The sequence below is a fragment of the Oncorhynchus mykiss genome, chromosome 31, assembly GCF_013265735.2.
Source record: "Oncorhynchus mykiss isolate Arlee chromosome 31, USDA_OmykA_1.1, whole genome shotgun sequence".
Lineage (NCBI taxonomy): Eukaryota > Metazoa > Chordata > Actinopteri > Salmoniformes > Salmonidae > Oncorhynchus > Oncorhynchus mykiss.
Window position 1 is genome coordinate 36,131,042 of NC_050571.1, and position 24,647 is coordinate 36,155,688.

The following is a 24,647-nucleotide window of genomic DNA, read 5'->3' on the forward strand; positions in this document are numbered from 1 at the left end:
TTTCATTCAGTATTTTAATTTATTACACAATATAGTACAGTACTGATCAAATACAATTTAAAATGCAAGTTTGTGAATAAACACATCCGTTACATGGATACATTAATGACATATCTATAGGTGGATAAACAGATTTAACAGCCACATAGGCTATCCCAGAACCCCAAAAGATGCAAAACTGCTTCCTTGTTCTTTGTTTTCACATTTAGAAAGTAGTCTGCAAGGTAAACAAGTAAAATTAGTCATTTTCATTAGATATAAGAAACATATGCAGATGAAAAGCAAAGAATATACAAAGTGAGACAGGTTGTGTGTGCCAACATAAAATAATCTACATACAATTTGATTAACTGGGACTTTGGGGCTGAGCGCAAATAACACTGATAAATTTAACTTGGGGTATAAAACTATCTTACAAAGTGCCAAAAAACTTGGTATGTAATGCTGCAAGCAAATTCCTTGGGCAATGCTGGACTGTTGTTGAGTTATGAACAAAGGACCAGCCAGACAACCTTTTAAGTCTGGTTTTAGTGTCATAGAAGAACAGTTCAGAGACCAGTATTGAGCAGTGCCAGCACATTTCTCCACTGATCTCAGACCCGTCTGGATAACCACAATGGAAACATTAACTGAGGAGCCTTTAGCCTTGTACAACAATCTCTAACTCCTACTTCTCTAGTGTTTCTCAATCTGAAGTTCTGAAGGAACTAGATAGGCGTAAGCAATATGACCGATGGAGCTACCATATTGCTTTCATCTGTCTAGTTTCTTCCGAAGTTAGGGGTTGGGGGGGTGAATGGATTAAAAGACAACGGATTCTTAAAAAGATACTTTTTCTTGCCAAACATAAAAAAATAGCTGTTGACAAAAGTAGACATGAAGAATGCAAAATATCTATGTTTGTGACCAATGTGGGTGTGTAGTCAAATACTGTGTATGAAGCTTATCTCTGTTAAAACAAGGTTATGAATATTCAGGAGGACAGTAACACGTTTTTTTCAATTCCTTCATAACATGAGACCAATTTGAGGCTATATTTTTATCAAGAAACATCTAATACACTTAAAAGCTTTGAACGATAGAAGATAATATGAAAATGATATGCAGTAATTCACAGCTAGGGACTCCTATTGGCTTGAAGGAAAAGCATTACATGGCGTTTTAGCAAGTGTCTCGAGACTGAAATTTAATGGGAATCTGTTAAAATAGTATTTGCTTGCAGGAAATGTTTCTTTACTGCTATTCTGAAATGACAGAAGCAGTGCATTTCAGGGGTAACCATTGACCACTTACAGATGGTCAATTTAACGCCGGCCCGAATACAAAGATACAACCGACTCACAGCTAGGTCTAGTAACTAATGGAAAAACTATTGTATTTCTTTGGGTAAAACAATATTTGAGGTCATTTGATGAATGACACATAGCGCCCCCTGAGTGTCTGCTTTGAACTACGGGGAAGAGATACTGCCTTGTTTGATATGCAGGTCAAAAATTCAAGAAGGGCATTCAATGAAAACAATGCTGTTTGTTGTGATGCTCCAACTCTGCAGATTTTAGCCTCAGAGGTCCCTCCCCAAAATGCCAACACTACAATTATCCCTGTGTATATGCCAACCTACCATTACAAAAACAGTCCAATCAGGTCCTGGCAGGCGAGTCACCAAATGAGTGAAGCGCCATGCATATCTGAAGGCTGCAGATTAATTGTTAGTTAGTGAAGGAGGGAGGACTCTCCCAAACCACACCAATGTGTTACCATGAGTTGTACTATAAGACTACACACCCAAAGGTAGTTTAAATAACCGACTGCTGAAATGGGACTAATGAAGCAAGTACTGGCCAGAGAACAGAGTGGTAACGCAGACATTCTCCCAACGTTCTCTCTAAGAAAAACCTACACAAAACAAAAACAAGCGGTTTCTAAAATCTAACATCTAGTTCAGTCTTTTTTTTTTTTTTAAAGGCTTTCTTTAGTTTGAGATGGCTGTGGATTTCACAGATACAAACGTATATATATGTCTCATATGTCTTATACATGTCTCATATAGGTCTTCCAGTTGAAGGCTTTTACCCACAGCTTAGATTGTGGTCCGCAGAGTGCTAGGAGAAGCGACAGAAATACAGTTGAGTACTAACACGTTAAAACTCTGATATCCTGCACCAATGTTCCTCTGCACAACATCCCATCCTTGGATTAGCCACTACACTTCAAGGGCAAGTTTCCCAGACAAATATTAAGCTTAGCCCTGGACTAGAAAGCATGTGACATGGAGAACCTCTACTGAAAGTGATTTTTAGTCTAGGAACAGGCTTAGGTTGAATCTGGTTCTGAATGTATTAGGGTTGATGTAATAGGTTGTAAATGTTTAGAGTTATGTGGCTTTTATCCAAGGTAAGAACCGTTGGGCAGACTCTATGCTTACAGACTGAATACTGTTTCAATAGATATATTTCCTACACACACACACACACACACACACGGTTCTGTAAAATGATGACAATCACAACAGAGATACAGGTCTAGATACAGCTCCCTGTGAAACGGGAGTGAGGCAAGGCCGGACGGTAACTCGAGTTGGACAGTGATCGGTTTCCCCTACGGGTGAGAAATGACAGTGAGTGTTGAGTTCTGGATGGGTCCACTCAGGTCGAGAGCTGGGCCAACTCATGGTCGCTTGACGAGCTCACCTGCCTCTCCACCCCCCTTTGCATCTTACAGGTTGCCATCCTTGCCTGAATATCTCCCTTCTTCTCAAAGTAGTCCACTAGGGGCGGCTCGGTGAGCATCGACGCCAGCACCTGCTCGAAGGTGATGGACCAATCTCCGTCCAGCGTGCTGCCTCGCCGCTGCTGGTCGCCGGCGCAGCCAATTAGGACTGTGTCATCGGCGATGTCCTCGCACTGTAGCGAACCCGTGCTCACCATGGAGTAGGACGAGACCGATGTGTCATCCTTCACTTCTTCGTCCGACGTCTGCTGGGGCGGCGTTTCCAGCTGGGCCTCCGCCAAAGCCTTGCAGACCAGGGACTGTCCTGAGCTGCTTTCCCCATTCGACTCTTCTTTTTCGGGCTGGGGCAGTTCAGCGGAAAGGGTGGGAGCCTGGGTGTAGGTGGTGTCGGTTGGTTTCTTGGCACCGTTGTTGGTGAACTTCTTGCCCACCTCTCCGATGCGCAGCAGCAGGCTGGCCACAGTGGCTATGGCGTGGTAGAGCTCCTGCTCCAGTGGGTCCTCGCTGAACATGTTGTACAGGGTTTTACACAGCTCTATGAACTGCTCCTGTAGGGGACACACAGGGGATCAGTCACAGAAATGGCTTCTCCAAGTGTGCATGAGTGGTCAAGTTATGGTCATCTCTCAGTAATGTGTACCTGGTTCATCCTGGGAAGATCTTTAATGGTCTCAATCTTGGGCTCCTTCTCCTTGGCCCACATCCTCAGGTAATACTTATAGTCCTTCACCTCTGAAACAGACATCACAATATTACACTGGATACGTATAGCAATACAGCTTGAATCCTGCAGAGGAAGAATATCAATACTGCAGAAAGGTAATTAACATAGGCGGAGTGAGGCTCACCTTTCTTCTCCTCTGCATCTCCGCATCCCGACGCTTCCCCAGCCTCTTTCATCTCCTCTCCTGCAGACGAAGACAACCATCATCATGTCCACAAAGCCACTACTCAGACCATCCACACCAGTGTACACACTACACAGTGACAGGGGTAAAGTGGGTTATCTAGACAGAGGTTAGAAGGGGGGGGGTTGATGTTTGTATTAGTTTGTGAGACATTCACTTCACGGAAGATGAGGGAAGTCAACTAGCCCACAGATACTAGGAGGGTAACAGGCAGGGATGGAACGTCCACGCTCTGAGATGCAGATATCACAGAAAGTCAGATAAGGGAAAGATGTGATGTCTATCACACCAGAACATTCCAAAGAGAGCCCCGAGTGGACTGTACCAAGTGGACAGGAAGAAGAAATGAGGGGGGACCCACTCTGTATAAAGTTGTGTAATCTGCTGGTATGCTCTATCACATGGCGAGGTTATTAACAGGTTAGAGTGTCCTCTATGAACTAAAACAAATAATTGTTTCACAAATTTGTAGATTGGAATATTAGATGGACTATTCTGCCTGACAGCGTGGCCAACATTTTGTTGATCAAACATGTCTTTGTGACACAGAGTCACAGAGAAACAAACCTGAGGTCACTTCCTGCACCAGAAAGTCCAGATCAGACAGGAAGGGAGATTCTGGAGCGTTGAGAAGAAAACAAAACGAGATGGGGAGAGCAAGAAATTACAGAAATGAGAGAAATAAAGCGCAATATAGAGAAAGAGATTAAGACAAAGTAAGTGAGGGAGGAAACAGATCCATGAGGATGATGATGATAACACACTGTCAGTTAAATCAAGTAGTAGGAATCCATTTTCCATGCACACACACACACACACGCAACGGAGCAGGACCGTAGGAACCACTCATTGCCTTAAGTAGAACATCTAAAATGTCAAATATCACATTTACATTGTGAGCAAACTAAAGTATGAGAGATGGTTACCAAGTGTGTATATTCCCCCTATAGAAGTATAAGAGTGTATGCTCTACGCATATGTCAACAGCAATGTGTGTGTACCCTGTGGACTGTCATCGTCAGTGAAGAACTGCGCAGCCTCTAGTGCCGACTCAGCCTCCTCTGGACACAATGCTGTAAGAGAAACAAGAAGCATGTTAGCACTAGCATGTATTTGTCATGACTGTCCATGTGAGGATCCATACAGGTCAGTATTGCAATAAATAACTTCAGCCTGACCCCCTCTCACCTGCAGATGGGGGGGGTGTTGACAGTTCACACCCTGTTGTAAATCAAGTTTTAGAACTTTAAGCTATCTCCCTCTCCAAATTCACCAAAGGAATGTGCCTTTGTCTCACAGACGTTTTCCCCGCCAAAACTGTAACACGTTCTTAAGTGAATACTGGAACAATATTTCTAACATAGAACGTGGGGAATGGTCAGAGGTGAGAAATAATAATGTCATTTCGGGTGTTATTTTGTGATGTCATTAAAAATGTTAAAGTAAATATACTGTAACTTGAAGTATATACACTACATGTACGAAGTCGTCATCCTCTTACAGTGCCTTGCAAAAGTATTCGGCCCCCTTGAACTTTGCGACCTTTTGCCACATTTCAGGCTTCAAACAAAGATATGAAACTGTATTTTTTTGTGAAGAATCAACAACAAGTGGGACACAATCATGAAGTGGAACGACATTTATTGGATATTTCAAACTTTTTTAACAAATCAAAAACTGAAAAATTGGGCGTGCAAAATTATTCAGCCCCCTTAAGTTAATATTTTGTAGCGCCACCTTTTGCTGCGATTACAGCTGTAAGTCGCTTGGGGTATGTCTATCAGTTTTGCACATCGAGAGACTGACATTTTTTCCCATTCCTCCTTACAAAACAGCTCGAGCTCAGTGAGGTTGGATGGAGAGCATTTGTGAACAACAGTATTCAGTTCTTTTCACAGATTCTCGATTGGATTCAGGTCTGGACTTTGACTTGGCCATTCTAAGACCTGGATATGTTTATTTTTGAACCATTCCATTGTAGATTTTGCTTTATGTTTTGGATCATTGTCTTGTTGGAAGACAAATCTCCGTCCCAGTCTCAGGTCTTTTGCAGACTCCATCAGGTTTTCTTCCAGAATGGTCCTGTATTTGGCTCCATCCATCTTCCCATCAATTTTAACCATCTTCCCTGTCCCTGCTGAAGAAAAGCAGGCCCAAACCATGATGCTGCCACCACCATGTTTGACAGTGGGGATGGTGTGTTCAGGGTGATGAGCTGTGTTGCTTTTACGCCAAACATAACATCTTGCATTGTTGGCAAAAAGTTCCATTTTGGTTTCATCTGACCAGAGCACCTTCTTCCACATGTTTGGTGTGTCTCCCAGGTGGCTTGTGGCAAACTTTAAACAACACTTTTTATGGATATCTTTAAGAAATGGCTTTCTTCTTGCCACTCTTCCATAAAGGCCAGATTTGTGCAATATACGACTGATTGTTGTCCTATGGACAGAGTCTCCCACCTCAGCTGTAGATCTCTGCAGTTCATCCAGAGTGATCATGGGCCTCTTGGCTGCATCTCTGATCAGTCTTCTCCTTGTATGAGCTGAAAGTTTAGAGGGACGGCCAGGTCTTGGTAGATTTGCAGTGGTCTGATACTCCTTCTATTTCAATATTATCGCTTGCACAGTGCTCCTTGGGATGTTTAAAGCTTGGGAAATCTTTTTGTATCCAAATCCGGCTTTAAACTTCTTCACAACAGCATCTCGGACCTGCCTCGTGTGTTCCTTGTTCTTCATGATGCTCTCTGCGCTTTTAACGGACCTCTGAGGCTATCACAGTGCAGGTGCATTTATACGGAGACTTGATTACACACAGGTGGATTGTATTTATCATCATTAGTCATTTAGGTCAACATTGGATCATCCAGAGATCCTCACTGAACTTCTGGAGAGAGTTTGCTGCACTGAAAGTAAAGGGGCTGAATAATTTTGCACGCCCAATTTTTCAGTGTTTGATTTGTTAAAAAAGTTTGAAATATCCAATAAATGTTGTTCCACTTCATGATTGTGTCCCACTTGTTGTTGATTCTTCACAAAAAAAAACAGTTTTATATCTTTATGTTTGAAGCCTGAAATGTGGCAAAAGGTCGCAAAGTTCAAGGGGGCCGAATACTTTTGCAAGGCACTGTATGTTGTGTATGAAATACGAGTAGTATTTCATACAATAGTGTTTTTGTTGAGGGATGTAAATGTTAGAAACTATAAGACGAAATTGTTTATATAAAACTGTGCACAGCAAGTAGTCACCACCCCTTGAGTGAGGTCAGGGAGCGTGTCAGCCTCACGAACCACCCCTTTTGAATGAACTGTGTAAAACGGTGGGTTTAGAATTAACATATCAGGCCAGAGAAGCATGTAGCTGCAGCTCACTTCTAAAGTGGTTCAAACTCTGAAATCTCAACACGAGAGAGGCGAGAAGCTCACCTGCCAGACAATCACTGGAAGAATCAAGACATCTAAATGTAAATACATTAATGATTTCTTACTCCAAACAGTGGCAGTTCGTGTGCAAAGTATATGGTTAATGTGAGAGTAGTTTCTAAATGTACCAAAGTATGTCTCTCTCTCTCTTTTGTAACAAGCTGCCATATTGTGTTAGTCCGCAAGGGACCCGTTTCGTTAGCTAAAATTAACCAATTTGTGTAGTACTGAATCATAAGAAAGGCTTTTTGCAGATGTTGGAGGCTACGACTGTTCAGAATGATGATATGATACGAGGTTATGATTAATAAGTTGACTGTTTCTGGATGTAACCTTTAGAGTTTAATTCGGGAGATGGTAAAAGAACCGCTCTCGTGGTGCCCCAAATTCCTATTGAGTTAATAGTTACACGATTAATTTAAAATTGGGTAACAAAACAATTATTTGATTAGATAAATAGCAGTCATCAGATTAATGAAATATTATAATACATACACATTGTCACTCATTCCCACAAGCACACACATTTTCTCCAACTGCTCAATTGTTCTTAACTCTCACTTTTCTTAACTGCATTGTTGGTTAAATCCCTTCACCCCCATTTCCGCTCGGATCCCGTTAACGGGATTGATTTGACAACATCCAGTGAAATTGCAGTGCGCCAAATTAAAAAAACAGATATACTCATAATAAGAATTCATTAAACATACAAGTGCTTTACATCAAAATACATCTTAACTTCTTGTTAATACAGCCACAGTGTCAGATTTCAAAAAGGCTTCATGGCCTAAGCAGACCATGCGATTATCTGAGGACAGCACCCCGCATACAAACACATGAAAATCAGATTTCAACCAGGCAGGTGCTACACAAAAATCAGAAATAACAATATAATTCATGATTTACCTTTGAAGATCTTCTTCTGTCGGCACACCAAAATCTCCCATGAACATCAATTCCTTCATTTTATCCCCAAAATGTCAGTTTATTTGGCGCGTTTGATTCAGAAATACACAGGTTCCAACCCGCCCAACATGACTACAAAGTATATAATAACTTACCTGTAAACTTGGTCCAAACAACGTTCCTAATCCAAACTTATGTATCCTAAAACGTAAATAATCGATAAAACTTAAGACTGGGAAATACTGTGCTCAATTCCGGACGAAAATAAAGTGAAGCGCGTTCCAGGTTGTGCGCTCCAAAAGACTCGAGTCCCTTTGTGTGACATGGAAAGGAAAGGAATACTTCATCTCTCAAAGGAAAAACATCAACCAATTTCTAAAGACTAGTAGTTGACATCTAGTGGAAGCCATAGGAACTGCAAGCATATTTCTATTAAAAAGGGATTACCATAGAAACCTAATGGAAATTACTGAGCTCAAAAAATTGTGCTCGGGTTTTTGCCTACCAAATCAGTTCTGTTGTACTCGCAGACATTATTCAAACAGTTTTAGAAACTTCAGAGTGTTTTCTATCCGAATCTAATAATAATATGCATATCCTAGCTTCTGGGCCTGGGTAGCACGCTTTTCATCCGGATGTTAAAATACTGCCCCCTAGCCCAAAGAGGTTTTAAGGGCTTGTAAGTAAACATTTCACGGTAAAGTCTACACCTGTTGTATTTAGCGCATGTGAAAAATGTAATTTGATTTGAGAGAGACAATTCTTCTCTCATGTGCATTCTGTCCCTTTAAAAACACACCACCCAAAGCACAAGTCACAAGTGTGTCTGCTGGCTGGCTGACTGCAGGCTCACATCTTCTGCATTTATTGATTCACTAGAACTGTTGTTTCTGAGTGAAAAGTCTGAAGCCAAGTCAGAATGTGAGTGTCAATATCCTGCAGTATGTCTGCAATACATTTATCAGTTGTAGGTTAGACTGTTATTGAACCTGAAGAGTTGTTTTTCCCTGCTTACCTGGCGGCAGGTGAAGTTTGTACAGTAACTTCAGTTTCTCTGTCATGTCTCCATGGTACATCCCACCTGATGGGAGACATATGGCTGGTCAGTTACCCAATTGGTGGCAGAGATGGGATCCATGCCAACTACAATCTTATAATCAACCAGTCAAATTAGGCACGGGGACTTATCCTTCTACAAACTATCACATAATTGTTCTCAAAACCACAGCTGAAAACATCAATGTTGTAATGCATGTCAGTTAAGTTGCGATTCCTTAATTCAAATCTCCAAACTCACTCAGGCCCGTGACAAACTCTTTGAAGTTGATGAGGCCGTCCTTGTTGCTGTCCAACAGGCGGAAGTGGCGAGCAGCCAGTGTGACGGTGTGAGTGCCACACAGCCAGGTGCCCAGGGCCCCGAACAGCTGGCAGAACTGTTCCAGGTCGATGCGGTACTGCTCCAGGTAGGGCAGGCTGGGGTCATGGCGCTCCGCCGCCGTGCAGCTGGCCCCCCAGTAGCAGCTCATAATGTGCTTGGCCTGCCATGGGCAAGGGGAGTGGGATGCAGTTCAGAGGTGGTATTAGCTGATTGAAACATTGAATGGATTGTCCAATGATGCTTGACAGTTGAGGGACTTGAGCTAACAGCTTGATAGTGATGGATTTTGTTGAGGGCTTTCAGGTTTACACTTGTTTGCAGCATGAGCCACAACTTGTTTTGTTCTCAGTCTATTGATAATGGCTCACTTGGTTGCACAACACCTAACATGTGACAGCTGTGTGACCTGTTATCATCACCGCAATCATGACTAATACCCACCACACTAAGTTGCCATGCCTGTGTTTAGAACATTGCTAACAAAGAACTTACTGAATAAAATGTTGACCAGTGTTTGGTAATGGTGTAAAAAGCCACATGGGCGGTAATAATTATGCCAATTTCTCACCTTGAAGAGAACATAGAGTTCTTCTAGCTCCTCGATGCTAAAGGCTGAGTCGGTCATGATGGCCCTCACCTGTGGACAGACACACAGCTTTTACAACAAGACAGAGAAACATCTCTGGCTATAGCACATTGGACCAAGTAGGAACAGTAAGACAATAGATCATTATTAAGTGATGGTTGGAATGGAGTATAATGTAGACTAATCTCAATGCTATGAAATTCAGTTGTCGACGTCAAACTACAACCATCAACGCAATGAGATCAAGAAACTAACGTCACTAAGCGTTTCAATCACAGTCACTTCTTTGACATATGAACTCACCACACTCCTCTTGGCAGTGTCTTCCAGCGATTGGATAACCTTTAACCTCTGCTTGAACCTCATCTGCTCGATGACATCAGCACGCAGACTTCCAAACTTCTGCTCAGGGACACAGAAACAGAGGGAAAAGGCAGGTGTTATAGAATTGTAGTATAATAGAATTGAAATAGAGTTCAATAGAGTCGGTTACAAATGTATCCCGAAGTCACTGATTTGTAGAAACTACATCAATCTCTCCTTGTTCAATGCGATTGAGTAAACAAGCGAGTTGTGTTTGAGAACTAAGAATGGATTTTTCTGTGAAAAAGTAATTTGGCTCTACTAGTCATGCTGGGAGGACTTGTCTTACGTCATAGGATGACTTGATGAGCTGGAACACGTCAATCTCAGGTGGTGGTTCATCACCACTGGTCAACAGGGCGTGGAGGTGGGGAATGGGAGGAGACACAGTCTGCTTGTTGACAACATTGTCCAGGTACCTGAGAGTGAGAGAACAACCACTTATTCTCAGTCCAGCGCAATATGGCTACAGCTTCATCAGTCCAGAATGGTAATGTCACCATTCATAAATAAAAATGTAAAACAATTAAGGTTTCTGTATAGTTACCTTCCAATGGAACATTTTGGCTACATAATATGTGGTGTCAATTCCAAGAAACACTTGAAATCCATCACTCACTGTCCCAGTATGGTCATGGCCTCTCCCTCGTCAGTGCAGACAGTCTCTCCCACCCCCCACTCACCGTCCGAGTATGGTCATGGCCTCTCCCTCGTCGGTGCAGCCCAGCAGCGTGTCCATGTTGGCGTGCAGCACGGCCAGTGCCACCTGGAAGATGACCTTGATGCCCTCGTAGAAGAAGCAGTCGACCAGGAGCACGGCGCTGTCGAAGGGCATGACGCTGAGAAACAGTGTGAGGAACCAGGAGAGGGAGATGGTGGAGATGACACCCAGCTCCTGCATGTGCTCGTAGAGGAGGGGGAGGCACTCACGAGTCAGCTCCTCAAACACGCCTTGGTCAACGAGAGCACCTGGGGGAGAGGGAGAATTTAAAAAAGACATCCATATCCAAACATACGCATCAAGGTTGGGTTCAATTCATTTTAGGAAGAGAGGTAAAATTAAATTCATGCAATGAAAAGTCCTTATAGAAAATTGGAAAACTGAATCGACCACAGCCCACATCAACTACTGAGTTCTTATCACCCTTAGAACCTTCAGCAATCGTTCTATTTCTATGGTAATTAGCAGCTCAGTATTTCTATTGTCAGTCTTAGCTGTCACTCACCCACAACCCTGGTGTTGTAGTAGTCTGGCAGCATCCTCTCACACAGAGCCACCAACAGCCAGAAGGCCTCCTCCTCTGTACAGTACAGCAGCAGCACCGACGTCACAATGTTCATCGCCTGGAGGGGACAGGCATCGATCATTGTCTACTCTTCTGCTTGTGCAGCATCACAAATGTTATTTCCTGTCTTAGTGAATTTCTAGTTCCAAGTTATTAGTCGTATGTACGGGATACGCATGATATACATCTTCCAATGAAATGCTTACTTGCAGGTTCTTCCTCGACAAGTCAACGACAACAATAAATAATATGAACTAAGTAAAATGTCAGTAGAATAGAAAACATTTTAGCATAAGGACAATACAAGAAGGCACAATTTATAGTCCAATATTTACATGTGTATTGGGGAAGGGGGGATAAGTGTATACATTGAGCAGTATAACAAGAGTCTGGTAGCAGCAGTTGTGATGTGTGTGTGTGTAGCATGAATGTATATATGTGTCTGTGTGGTTGTGTGCTAAGGTGCGGAGAATTAGAACAGGTGGTCAGTCCAGTTCGTGTTCAGGCAGTCTGCTTGTAGATAGAAGCTGTCGCTAAGTCTGTTCGCATCAGACATCATGCACTGAACCGGTCTGCCCGACGGTATGGACCATTGAGTGAGACGGGGGACACACTTAAGAATGAACAATAAGAAGACAAACTGAAGAGAAGGAAGAATCAGAGACAAAAACAGGCAGAAATAGCCTTACAGTAAAGAATAGACCACCAGACTACGGTAGTTTCTTTGCAAGGTTTCTGTTAGCCGTTAATGGCCGGCGTTTGGCCGATAAAAAAGAAAAGCCAATAAATAAAATAGTCCCTTTTCACCTATTAATTAAAACACCAGTTCATGCAAATACATTTGACTGGTCATGCTTATCCATCTATAGGTAAATTTGCATAATTTAGGGGAAATACATTGGCACCTGTACAGTATATTCATTATGCATCTTATTTATCAAACATGTACAGCATACAAATACAAAACCTTTGAGCGGAAAATCTGTCAGAGCGCGAGAGCTGCTGCTAAAACATCTCAAACAGCAAATGCATAGGCAGGCTTCATCAGCGCATCACACACCACTTTGCAATGATCTGGAGGCAGTATGCTTTTTCAAAACATATACTTAAATCGTTTGGAACCTGAACATTTTAAATCGATATCGAGGCATTACCTTGCTTCAAAGTAGCCTAGCCAAAATCTGACCATATCAGTGGAGGCAATTATTTTATATTAACTTTCTTTCATTGTCCTGTAGCCAAATGCACAATCCTAATCATATTAGCATAGTAGCCCATGCTAGTTGTTGCATATTAGATCTATCCGCTTTCAACATTTCTAAACGGATATTTTCATCTCTGTTACTTGAAACCACTAGCATGTGCGGTGCCTTTTTGACAACGTTTTACCCCCGCTAATAGCATTATGGAAGAAACATTTGCGCATAGCCTACTGTCTTGTGCGCATATAATGTGAAGAAATAAATTGTTTATCAACATTTTAAGCTAAAACGCTCTGATCTGTTGCGTCAGACTCATTGCTTAATTTTTTAAATGATAATAATAATAATAATGTAGCCTAGGCCTACTGGTTGTATGAATTTGGGATCTATCGTCCATAGTCCGTTTGGAATAGGCTATTTCTTTCCCGACGAGCTGGCCAATAAATTAGGTAAACCTGCGTGGGATAGTAAATTGACATTAGCTAGTGATCTTGCTATTCGTTACTCGTCTTTTTGGCTGAGGAAAAGTAAATGTGGACAGTTATTCAAAACATCTTCAAAGTTCACATGCGAATTCGGTAAGAACTGCACATCGTTGCATCCTCGTCTTGCATGTTCTGTTAATATGATTTACCACAATCTAAATGTGATTTCTGTCATTCTGAGCACCGTGGGTGGATGCCGTAATCAGGCTACTCACCCAACGCATATGGGTCCGGCAAATTTCTGAACTATCCTGTAAATAAATACAGAAATGTCCGGTGCCACATTTTTTAAAGGAAAGCCTGTTTCCCTGTCCCATATAATTCAAGCACTATTTCCAGGGAATGCTTAGGACGCTAGGCCTTCGTTCCAATCTCATTATCAGCTTGAGGCTTTTAATGTTTGAGTCAACTCAAACAGTCAGTCTGATTCAGATGGCATTTCCAGGAATTTAATTCCACTATAGCATTACATTGAGTTCTTTCAACTACTTCAAAAGCATCCAACTCAACTGCCCACTCTCTGGAACCAAATTCTGCATTCCAGAGAAGTTTCTAAATATAACAGATAGGTTTAAGTAGCAAACTCTAAAACAAAGTGTAAGAAATCTCACAGCCATCTCACAGCCAGTGACCATGTTAATTGGTTTTAACATTTAAACAACAAAAAGGAACCTAACAAGTTTCCAACATCACCAGGCAACAGTGGTGTGCCCTCAGGGCCAGCAAAGCCTTCTCTGCTGGCCTAAACATCATCAGAATATATATTTTAAAAAAATATATATTTTCCCACAAATATGTATTAAATTATTCCCCAGAGTAAGAGTTATACTCTTCATTTCATAGCTTTCCTCTTGGTTGCACTGCTTCCAGCCCCAGGTTGAGATTTGGAGGGCTGGTCTTTATGTTAGATCTTTTATCCAATCATATTCAGCCATCATGTGTTGCCAGGGGTCTAAAATCTGCCCTCAGGACTTCAGAATCTTAAAGTGAATGGAAATTAAAATTTAGTTTCAACCAATCAGCTTTAGAGTTGGCTATTGTACACCTGCTGGCTGGCTCCAGTGTTACACAGGAGCCAGCTAGCAGGCGTAGTGCGTGCACGTCTTTTGATTGGATTACCAATATTGAGAGGCAGGTCCTATGGGCAGGTCTATGCAGAACCTCAGAACTAGGAAACTGAATTTGATGAATTTAATTTGCGTACTACTAAGCTGTTTTTTCAACCCACAATGGCAGGAGGAGGAGAAGATATCGATTTGGTCGAGGATATAATTATAACGCCATTCTCAAGACGAACTTTCAAGAAAAGTTAGACATTGTAAGGAGAGTTCGCCCGATGCCGACGCTACAAAACCTGTCACAGGCGGGAAAGGGGTTCGTTCGCCACTTTCAAAGTTCCAACTACGAGCGCTATCAATGGCTCACAGGCTCCGAGAAGCACTGCAAACTGTACTGCTGGGAATGCCTATTATTTGCAAGTGATCAATTTGGTGTTTGGAGCCACACTGGCTTTGCAAACTTGAGTTGTCTAACCAAGGCAGCAACGAGACACCAAAGTACGGCTGAGCACTTACAAGCAATGGTGCTTTTGAAAACTTTTGGGGGGACACTCGGGGGACACCCGAGTGGATCTACAGCTCAACAAACAAGCGCGCAGGGTAACAGAGCTGCACAATGAAAAGGTGAAGAAAAATAGGGAAATATTGAAAAGATTGATTGTGTCATGTTTTTGGGTAAACAGGAACTTTCATTTAGGGGACACAATGAAAATGCTGACTTTTTTTTGGACTTAAAGCTCAAAGTTTGTGGACCAGAAATGGATAGAAGAAGAATATTAATATAACTCTGTTGCACTCGACTATGTTCTTGCCTATTAGTTGAACTGTACTGTATTGTACTCTTCCCCTGCAATTCTCAGAATAAAAATGTCAATTTCAAGGTGACGCAAAGCCTGGTTATACTGCGTTTCTGTCAAAATGTATAGTGTCTAGAGCCATGGCATCATAATGATGGTAATAAGAGGTGGATTAATTCGGGGGGGGACGGACTGTGTAGGACCTCACTGAAGGCCCAGGCCCCAGGCACGCCACTGCCAGGCAAGCTCTATCCTGGAACCCACAAGGAAAACGGAAGAGAGGGCACCCAAGAAACACCTGGCAGCGGGAGCTTGAAGCAGACACCAAAAGATCTGGCATAAGATGGAACAAGACTGAGTGTGATGGAGAGTCATTGATGGCCTATGATGCTCCCTGGAGAGTGACGATCCTAAGTAAAGTAAAGTTGTTGTTTTTTAAGTTGTCATACCTGGCAGTATCCTATGCCAGGGTTGCGGCAGGCGTAGGCGGTGAGGACCCTGCGGAGGGCAGCGATGCCCATCTCATTCTGGAAGGCGTGGTGCTCGGGCATGGAGCGGTGCAGGTCCCTCTCGATCTCCTCCGTGGCCAGGGTACAGCGGCCCATGGCCTGCTCCACCAGCTCAGCATAGTAGCCAGGGTGGGTGGCCATCTCATTCTGAGCCCCTGGAGAGGAGATGGATGGTAGTAAAAGGGTTAATTCAATGGATTATGAGGCAGATTCAGTCCATATGGATTTGTCAGTCGGCAAAGGATCTAACGTTTAGATCCTTTTGATTCTATCCGTTGTATGACTGGTTGTTTGTTTGTTGTATCAACAAAAACATGAGCCAACTTTACATATTTGCTAGAAAACACAAAGTCGACAGATTCCTGAAAACAGACTAGTCATTCCAGATATCATTGCAGGACACAATCCTGGTCATTGAGTGCTATCATTTTACATAGAGGAAACAGCCAAAGTACAAAAACACATCCACATAGCAACACAATCCAGCGGTTCCGTTTCTAGGTTCTCTCATTATTGTGTAACCCTTGCTTTGCTAGGCCGCATGACTCAGGAATCTAGTTGGTCAGCTGATACCAGATGAGTCAGAAAGGAATGATGGAGGGGAGGGGTCAGCTTGGTGACGTTGCAATAACAACACTTCCCTCGTCAATATGGCAGAGACAATGAAACACATTACCTTCAAGTCACAAGATAGGAGTGAGTGCTTTCCTTGAAACCAACAGATTGCTGATGTGGATGTGCACCACACACACACACACAAATTAGTGGATCTGGCTATTTCAGCCACACCCATTGCTGCTGTGTAAAATCAAGCACACAGCCATGTGATCTCCCTAGACAAACATTGGCACTAAAATGGCCTTACTGAGGAGCTCAGTGAGTCAACGTGGCACCGTCATAGGATGCCACCTTTCCAAGTCAATTGGTCAAATTTCTGCCCTGCTAGAGCTGCCCCGGTCAACTGTACGTGCTGCTATTGTGAAGTGAAAACGTATATGAGCAACAATGATTCAGCCGTGAAGTGGTAGGCCACACAAGCTCAAAGAACGGGACCGCAGAGTCCGGAAGCTAGTAGCATGTAAAAATTGCAACATTCACTACCGAGTTCCAAACTGACTCAGCCGCACACAAGCCTAAGATCACCATGTGCAATATCAAGCGTCGGCCGGAGTGGTGTAAAGTAGGGTTGGGCGATATTACGATATAAATCGGATATCAACTATGTTTAAAAGACATCGATGGCAACAACATTGTGATGTGTAATATAAATTGTCACACACACACAAACAAAAGCTATTTGATCAAGAAGGAGAGTAATGGGAGTGCTGCATCAGATGACCTGGCCTCCACAATCACCCAACCGCAACCCAACGGGGATGGTTTGGGATGAGTTGGACCGCAGAGAAAAGCAGCCAACAAGTGCTCAGCACATGTGGGAACTCCTTCTTCTAAGAAACTCAAATATAAAATCTATTTGCATGTATCTGCATGTATCACTAGCCACTTTATACTATACTATGCCACTTTGTTTACATACTCATCTCATTTGTACATACTGTACCCGATACCATCTACTGTATCTTGCCTATGCTGCTCTGTACCATCACTCATTCATATATCCTTATGTACATATTCTTTATCCCCTTACACTGTGTACAATACAGTAGTTTTGGAATTGTTAGTTAGATTACTTGTTATTACTGCATTGTCGGAACTAGAAGCACAAGCACAAGCATTTCGCTACACTCGCATTAACATCTGCTAACCATGTGTATGTGACAAATAAAATTTGATTTGATTTGATTTGATATTTTGATTTGTTTAACACTTTTTTGGTTACTACATGATTCCATGTGTTATTTCATAGTTTTGATGTCTTATTGTCTTATTGTCTTATTCTACATTGTAGAAAATAGTAAAGATAAAGAAAAACCCTGGAATGAGTAGGTGTGTCCAAACTTTTGACTGGTACTGTATATAATATTTTAAAAAATGCACAGACGATAGTTTAACCTATTTGATGACTGGTACCTCTGGAGTCAGGCAGCGCACAACAATGCAGCTCACAGCTGAGCGACACACCAAATGACCTACCTATTCCTATTTGCCATAGCCTTTTTCATAAATATGTAGGTAGACTTAGCCTACTATTAACATAAGAGTTGCAAGAGCTGGTTATGGTTCTCCTGGCATCTGCCAAACCCAGATTCGTCTGCCGAACTGCCAGATGGTGAAGCCTGATTCAGCACTCCACAGAACACGATTCCACTGCTCCAGATTCCAATGGGCGGCGAGCTTTACACCACTACAGCCAACGCTTGTCATTGCAAATGGTGATCTTAGGCTTGTGTGCAGCTGCTCAGCCATTGAAACCCATTTCATGAAGCTCCCGAAAAACAGTTATTGTGCTGACATTGCTTGTTGCAATCAAAGACAGGCGATTTTTACGCACTATGAACTGACTAGTTCGAAAGGTGGCATCCTATGATAGTGACACATTGAATGTCACTGAGCTCTTCAGTAAGGCCATTCTACTGCCAATGTTTGTCTATGGAGACTGCATGGCTGTGTGCTTGATTTTATACACCTGTCAGCAACGGGTGTGGCTGAAATAGCCAAATCCTTTAATTTGAAGGGGTGTCCACATGCTTTTGTGTATATATAGTCTATATTCAACCTTCAAACTCTGCCATTCAAAATCACCATGTTTGAAGAAACCTTATAGGCTATTATTGAATGCATTTGTTTCTATTTGGTAAATGATCTACCTCACCTTTACAATCTACAATTCTGTTGAATTCATGGTACAGGCCCAAAGGCTTTCTGCTAGCTCCACCTAAACCAAACTTGAAACCTCAAAGCTAGCCTGTAGGTGATTAGTGGCGTCTTTGAGAACTGGTACAAGAACAGAAACCATACGGGGGGAGTGTTCCTCTGCAATGACACCTACTTATGGTTCGTGGTTAGAAACCCCACAGACTTGCTGCCAAAAACAGCACTAAGACATAGTGCATCTGTGCTAGAGTAGGAGTGGCCTAGTGGTTGGAGCCATCAGCCACAGACTACACAGCCAAAGCAGAAGTTTAGAAATGTAGCCTAACTTCCATCAGAAAAACTGAGTACAATGACTGCATATTGGGATGCTCCAGTTAAGGCATTTGGTAACTGAAGCACGGTATCTATGTGGGCTAACCAAACCTCTTATGTGCTCTTTGGGGACACATAGGCTAAGAGAATTTTAGAAATTGAATTGTAGAAAACAAAATGTCTACCTGAGAAGAGCAGCCACAGCTCCCCTCGGAGGCTCTCAGGGATACCGTTGAGCACCAGCTCTCTGGTCTTGGAGGTACGGTACATACACACCCCCCTGCCAAACTCAAAGAAGTGGATGTTCCACGACTCCTCTTTCATTTTCTCCTTGGTCTGAGGAGGAGAATAGAAAGAGAGAGAAGGGGGGGCTCAGTATATCAATATGACCCCCCCAAAAATAAAAAGACATCAAGCTAAAGGTATGTTATAACAATATAATGACATTGGTGATCAATGACTAGAATGCTGTAAGGACATGGTCTATATGCTCCTTTGGCACCATGAGCAAAGCAAACAACGTCAAAGAGCTAAGACAACGAATGGCGAAGTGAGCACTGTTTCCAAATGAGCCAGGCCTGACTTGCAATCCTTGAGTTTGGGAGCTAGATAGATAGATCGATGAACAGATGGTGGCCTTCAAGTGTCAAATTTCAAGCTTGCCTATGCACACACTTGGTTAAGATACTATTTCCTTTCGTGTAATGTTAACCATGATAGGACAAGAACCATAGACACGGCATACATTAAACTACATTCTAAAGCATCAATCTCGGTCTACATCTCTAGGTAGGGACAATAAAAGACTGTTCAGAAAGGATCACTTCAGCTTTTAAAAAAAAACAGAGAGAGCACACTGAAGTAATAAAAAACATTTAAAAAATGGGTAGGATATTCTAAGAGCATAAGACAGTCGAAGCCGTTGACGTGGGTCTGGGCAGGGTTGGACTCACAGCTTTGGGCCCGTGGTCCTCTGGGTCGTCCTTCTGGTAGATGCGGAGCAGGCCCTGTGTGGCTGTTGGCAGGCTGGGGCTGTAGTGGCGCCCCTGGGACGGTTCCCCTCCTGCGCCCGTGGGTGTGGGGAGGCTGGAGGAAAGTGGGGTGGTACTGGGGCTGGGAGAAACCTGGGGGGGAAGGAGGAGATTGTGGATTTAAAGGGTCGTTATCAGCTAAAACATACCAGCTGGATATCCTGTCATGCTAAAAAAGAAGGAGAGAGAGAATACAAATTTGTATATATAGTATGTAATAAACAAATCCATTCAAAAGAAGTCATTCTAGCAAAAGCATGACCGTGAATGAGTGGTCATATCATATTAATGTAATCTAGAACGTAGCAGAAAACGTCAAAAAGCCATATTATGGATCACAATCTCATAGGGTCGCAGAATTACAGTAACTTTCCCCAAATTCCCAGTTGGAATATTCACAGAATCAGGAGTGAATAAGCAGGAAATCTGGAATCCTCCTAACAGGATTTCTTGAAAACCTGAGAATTTTGCAACCCTACTCTTTCACGACAGAGTGTTACTGACAGATCAAAGGGCCCACCCAAACAGCACACATCCCCTCTGATTGACTCACTGAATAGCCACTGAGGGCCAGCGGGTGGCCGTCGCTCCACAGCTTGTCAGGTGTGCGCTGCAGGAAGTCGGAGATGCGCTGGACCAGGAAGTCACGGTCTTTGAGGTTGGCGAAGAGGAAGGTCATCTTGTTCTTGGTGCTGATGGACACGGGGCAGGGCAAGACGCTGCTGCTGTCTGCCTTCTCCACAATGGACACCTAGAGAGAGGGAGTGAGGAGAAAGAGGGAAGAGGGAGAAAGGGGAGGTGAGAGAGAGGGGGGGGGAAGAGTGCTTTGTTTATTTACTCTAATGTACAACTAAGAACATTAGGCGCATCCCACGAGGGCATGTTATGTCACCCATGAAAAAATATGGACAGAGTGAGAAAGTGAGAGTGAAAAAGATTGTCAAAGAGAGAAAGGAAATGAGAGAAAGAGGGAGGCAGGACATAGGGAAAGAGAGAGAGGCAAGATGCCCGAAAATGAAAGAAAGGGGCGTGCTTGCGTTGTGTGTGTGTAGGTACCTCTCTGAGGGGGATGATGAGCTGACAGAGGTCCTCCTCACGGCTGCAGAAGCAGATGTAGTTGTTGGAGACAAACAGCTGGCCCACAATGTGCATCTTGGCGAAGGGAGTCCACAGCGTGCAGTCTGTGTGTCCGTCCAGGCGCTCGTCCGGGGTCAGGCGGAACAGCGCCCGGTAGCGTTCGTTCTTGGCCCGTGCGTCCAGGTCCCTGAAGTAGACATCCAATAGTGAGAGGAGGAGTAAATTAGCAAAAGGTAGATATACAGTAAATAAATACACATGAAAAAAAATTAAGAATTGTGATTTATCAGTGAGATGCAGAAAATTGAGGGCTGTCATTAACAAAATATGGTGTGTTAGGAGGAACAATACACGCCGTGCTGCCTTTCAGGACCTGAATTGCCTACCCCTGTTCTCTGCAGGTTGAACAAGCAAGTTCTTGGAAGAACCCTCCATTTCATTGAAAACAGGTGTTCGGAAAATTTCCTGTCAGAAAAAGAAGGAAATTACCGACTCATCTCTCTTGAACCTTGAAACCTCGTACCTCTTGAGTGCCGAGACATTCTTGAGCGTCTTGCATGCCTTGGGCAGCGTGCGGTCGGCGGAGAAGCCCTCGTTGTCCAGCAGCTGGCGCATGGCAATGGTGGCCAGTTGCTCCATGAGCTTGAAGGTGTCGTTTATGTTGAGGAACATGGAGAAGTAGTGTTCCGTGTGCCGTGTGCTCACCCGCACACTCTCCGGAAACACCAGCGTGGCGTTCTTCTCAAGACGTGTCACTTCTGTCCACTGCACCACCAGGGTCACTATAAGAGGAGACGGGAGGAGAGAGATAGAGAAAATGGATAAGAGGGAGAGAAAGAGAGCAAAGGAAGGGGGCAGTGAGCAAGCAGAGATTGGTGTACAGTTAGAGGGGAAGTAACAACAGAAAGGGAAAGAAGGTCGATTTCATATAATTCCATTTGTCGGGGGTTACTGCTGCAACATTCATGTGGGGTTACCTCTACACCCGTACAAACTCAATACTCCATGGCCTTTCACACACTCTCTCTTAGCCCCATTATCTTCTTCTGTAACCAGTCTCATAAGATTCCTACCCATTTCATTCATTCTTAGATGCACATGCATGCATGCATGCATGCTCACACACATCCTATGCAAGCATGTCGGGTGAGCGAGCACACACACTCACCTTCTTTCCCCAGGAGGAAGGAGTAGAAGCAGAGGTGGTTGACGCTGAGATAGACCCAGCCCTGGCGGGGCACACGGCCCTTCCAGTAGCTACAGGAGTAGTAGTTGACCAGCTTCTCCTCACCGGGCATGCCAAACAGCTTCCGCATCTTCTGCTCGGCCTCGCGGAACTTGCCAGAGTCCTCGTCCTCCTGGGCCGCTTTGCTCTTGTTCTCCTCGGCGATGATGCCCTAGATAGAAAGATTGGAGGAAGAGGGAGTTCAGACTCTGTGCTGACGTGCATGAACACACGCATGCCACTTAGAATGGGTATGAATGGCATTTTCCGGATTGCGTGGATTTCGGTCAATGTGACCATGATGCATAGATCTGCTCTTAATAGAGGAACTGAGTCAGCAGCTTACATAACGCAGGATAAACAATTAAGACATTGGCTAACCCAAGGTTTGACCATAGAATTTGAATGTGTTCTAATTCTAGGAGGTTGAAGGTTGAACTATGCTTTGTGGCAGCAGTGCCTACCGAGACCTTCCCCTTGACGAAGGTGGTGATGTCTTCGTCGTTGTCGAAGATGGAGAGCGTCTGGAGCAGGTTGGTCTCCAGCCACTCCCAATGCCCTGTGATCTCCTTCCGGGAGGAGCCTGGGAAAACACAGTATTTCAGCACAACAAGAAGAGGTCTCTTTAGACCTGATCATAATGGATAGAATTTATATAGTCCCGATGCTTTTATACAGTTGTATTTAAATAAGCTAGCTTCAAAACAGTTTGCCTATCCCAGAATATTCAGAAGTGTCATGGCATGGTTTTGCACCCACCACAAGCGATGCTCCAGAAGATCTGGGAGTCCCCTGTCTGGTGCAGGATCCTATAGGGAGCCACTCTGGCACTGGAGTCCAGGACCACATCCATGGTGCCCACCAACAATCCTGAAGTAAAACAGCACAGCATTTTAGGCATGAATCCCAATAGGGGACTACAGGTCAACCATGCAAAATATGAAGTAGCTGGCTGAAGGAATCCTAACTTTGCATGTGTGACTTTTAACCTACTTTCTGGGTAAACAAATGTTATTTGGTTAAGATCTGAATTGAGATCTATTTTTTAGGGGGAGTGTGGTCTTAGACCTTGCGTATGTTCCTAGAACTCGTCAGCAACACAGCTGCGGTGGTGCTGTTGCTTTTAGACAAGGACTTGGGGGAGAGATATCTAAATCAAAGGGAAACATCATAAATTCTTGTGAATGAAAGGCCACTTGTGTGGAGTCACCTAAAATGAGACTTGATCTAATTCAGTACAAATCTAACTAAATTACGAGTGTCGGACTAGATAGCTTCCTAGCCTAAAAATAGTTATTTAATATGAAATCGTTTTTCATTACATGCCATTGTTATTCTCTTTATTACTAGAATTACAGGAGATAGCTAAAGTTACCTATATCTGGTGTTTTATGATAGCACCAAATTCAAAGTGGGAGGCTAATCCAACTGAAATGTTTTGGTCATATGGCAGTGCTAGCTAGCACAGTCTCGGGTTGGCTAAACTAGTATATGGTCCCTTGAAGACTACTGGGAACTCGGAAAAAACGAGGTCGAATCATGACGTCATTGATCTCCAGGTCGGAAAATCGAAGCTCAAGAAAGAGGCCCGAGTTCCCGACCTGGAATTCCGAGTTGGATGACCTTTCAAAACTACCAGTTCTCTTGAACGTAGCAATAGTCTACTAGCTGTTGTTGTTTAGTGATGTATTTGACAAACTTTACACAATTCAAACGCATTCAAAACAACTAGGAACTGGAAATTCGAAAATCTCAAAATTCACACTTCAGTGCGTTACAGACAACTGGGAACTTGGGCAAAAACGAGTTCCGACTGGGATTTTTTTTTAACGGGCTTCCAACTCGGAAACTCGGGCATCTTTTTAGAGATCCGAAATTAAGATCACTGACGTCATGATTTGACCTCGTTTTTCCCAGAGTTCCCAGATGTCATGAAAGCACCATTTTAGCAAGCATTATAGCTATCAATTCTGTTAGCTAGTAGTAGCAAAGAGCGAGCATGGTAAGTGAAGAAAAAACAAAGCTAACGTTAAATAGCTAACAGTAGTTAGCGCCACTTTTCCCCACGTCAACACAACAGCTAGCCTGTGTGCTAGCTATCTTGCTAACACCCAAGACTGCTAACAAAAGCCTTCGTTACTAATGCAAGACATTAGCCAACACAAATTATATTTTTCAGAAAACAGTTATACCAAATTATTGAATTTCATAGTTACCAGTGATGCCCCCTCCTTTGCCATGGCCCTTTCTCCGCTGGAGAATGAAAAAGGGGTTCGCCCTTTCGCTCACCCACAGAGCGTTGGCCAGCAACACCTCCTCCGGAGTTATCCACATTTTGAATTACCTTTTTCCAAATTACGCACTTATACTTGGATATTATGCTGCACCGCGTACGTTAAGAGACTTTACACAGGCCTGTTTTGCAGACGTGTTGCCTGCTGTTTTGAGTTCATGACCGCGGGCAGTCCGTCTGTGCAGCTGTCTGCTCTGTTGTGTTTCTGAAACGGGTCGCCTCCTACTTGCACGAAACACGCCCACTGTACGCTGCGTCGCTTCTTGACGTGGTCACTGTCACTGCAATATTTTTTTAATCACAATGC

The 24,647-nt window shown here is 43.3% G+C and overlaps 1 protein-coding gene across 2 annotated transcripts; it reads right to left on the reverse strand.

The window, feature by feature from the left end:
- On the reverse strand, positions 1–24,647 carry LOC110505110 (TBC1 domain family member 9B). Of its 2 annotated transcripts, XM_021584087.2 has the most exons (22): positions 24,264–24,647; positions 22,807–22,917; positions 22,512–22,630; positions 21,991–22,219; positions 21,346–21,604; positions 20,802–21,009; positions 20,299–20,496; positions 19,668–19,838; positions 18,900–19,050; positions 15,568–15,782; positions 11,517–11,634; positions 10,974–11,259; positions 10,580–10,709; positions 10,231–10,329; positions 9,910–9,978; positions 9,261–9,501; positions 8,979–9,044; positions 4,640–4,711; positions 4,206–4,256; positions 3,579–3,638; positions 3,371–3,462; positions 1–3,278 (listed from the first exon to the last, which is right to left on the reverse strand). In XM_021584087.2, exons 1-22 carry the CDS (start codon positions 24,379–24,381, stop codon positions 2,646–2,648), a joined length of 3,696 nt encoding a protein of 1,231 aa, XP_021439762.1. In that variant the 5' UTR covers positions 24,382–24,647; the 3' UTR covers positions 1–2,645. The 2 variants fall into 2 exon arrangements, with proteins under 2 accessions (XP_021439762.1, XP_021439764.1); XM_021584089.2 differs by lacking the exon at positions 4,206–4,256.

Coding starts and splice junctions, on each gene's coding strand:
- LOC110505110 (XM_021584087.2), bottom strand. CDS start 24,381: ATGTGGATAACTCCGGAGGAGGTGTTGCTGGCCAACGCTCTGTGGGTG. Junction 11,635..15,567: donor CTGGCATAGGATACTGCCAG/GTATGACAACTT, acceptor TGTCCCCTCCAG/GCGATGAACATTGTGACGTC. Junction 3,463..3,578: donor AGATGCAGAGGAGAAGAAAG/GTGAGCCTCACT, acceptor TGTCTGTTTCAG/AGGTGAAGGACTATAAGTAT.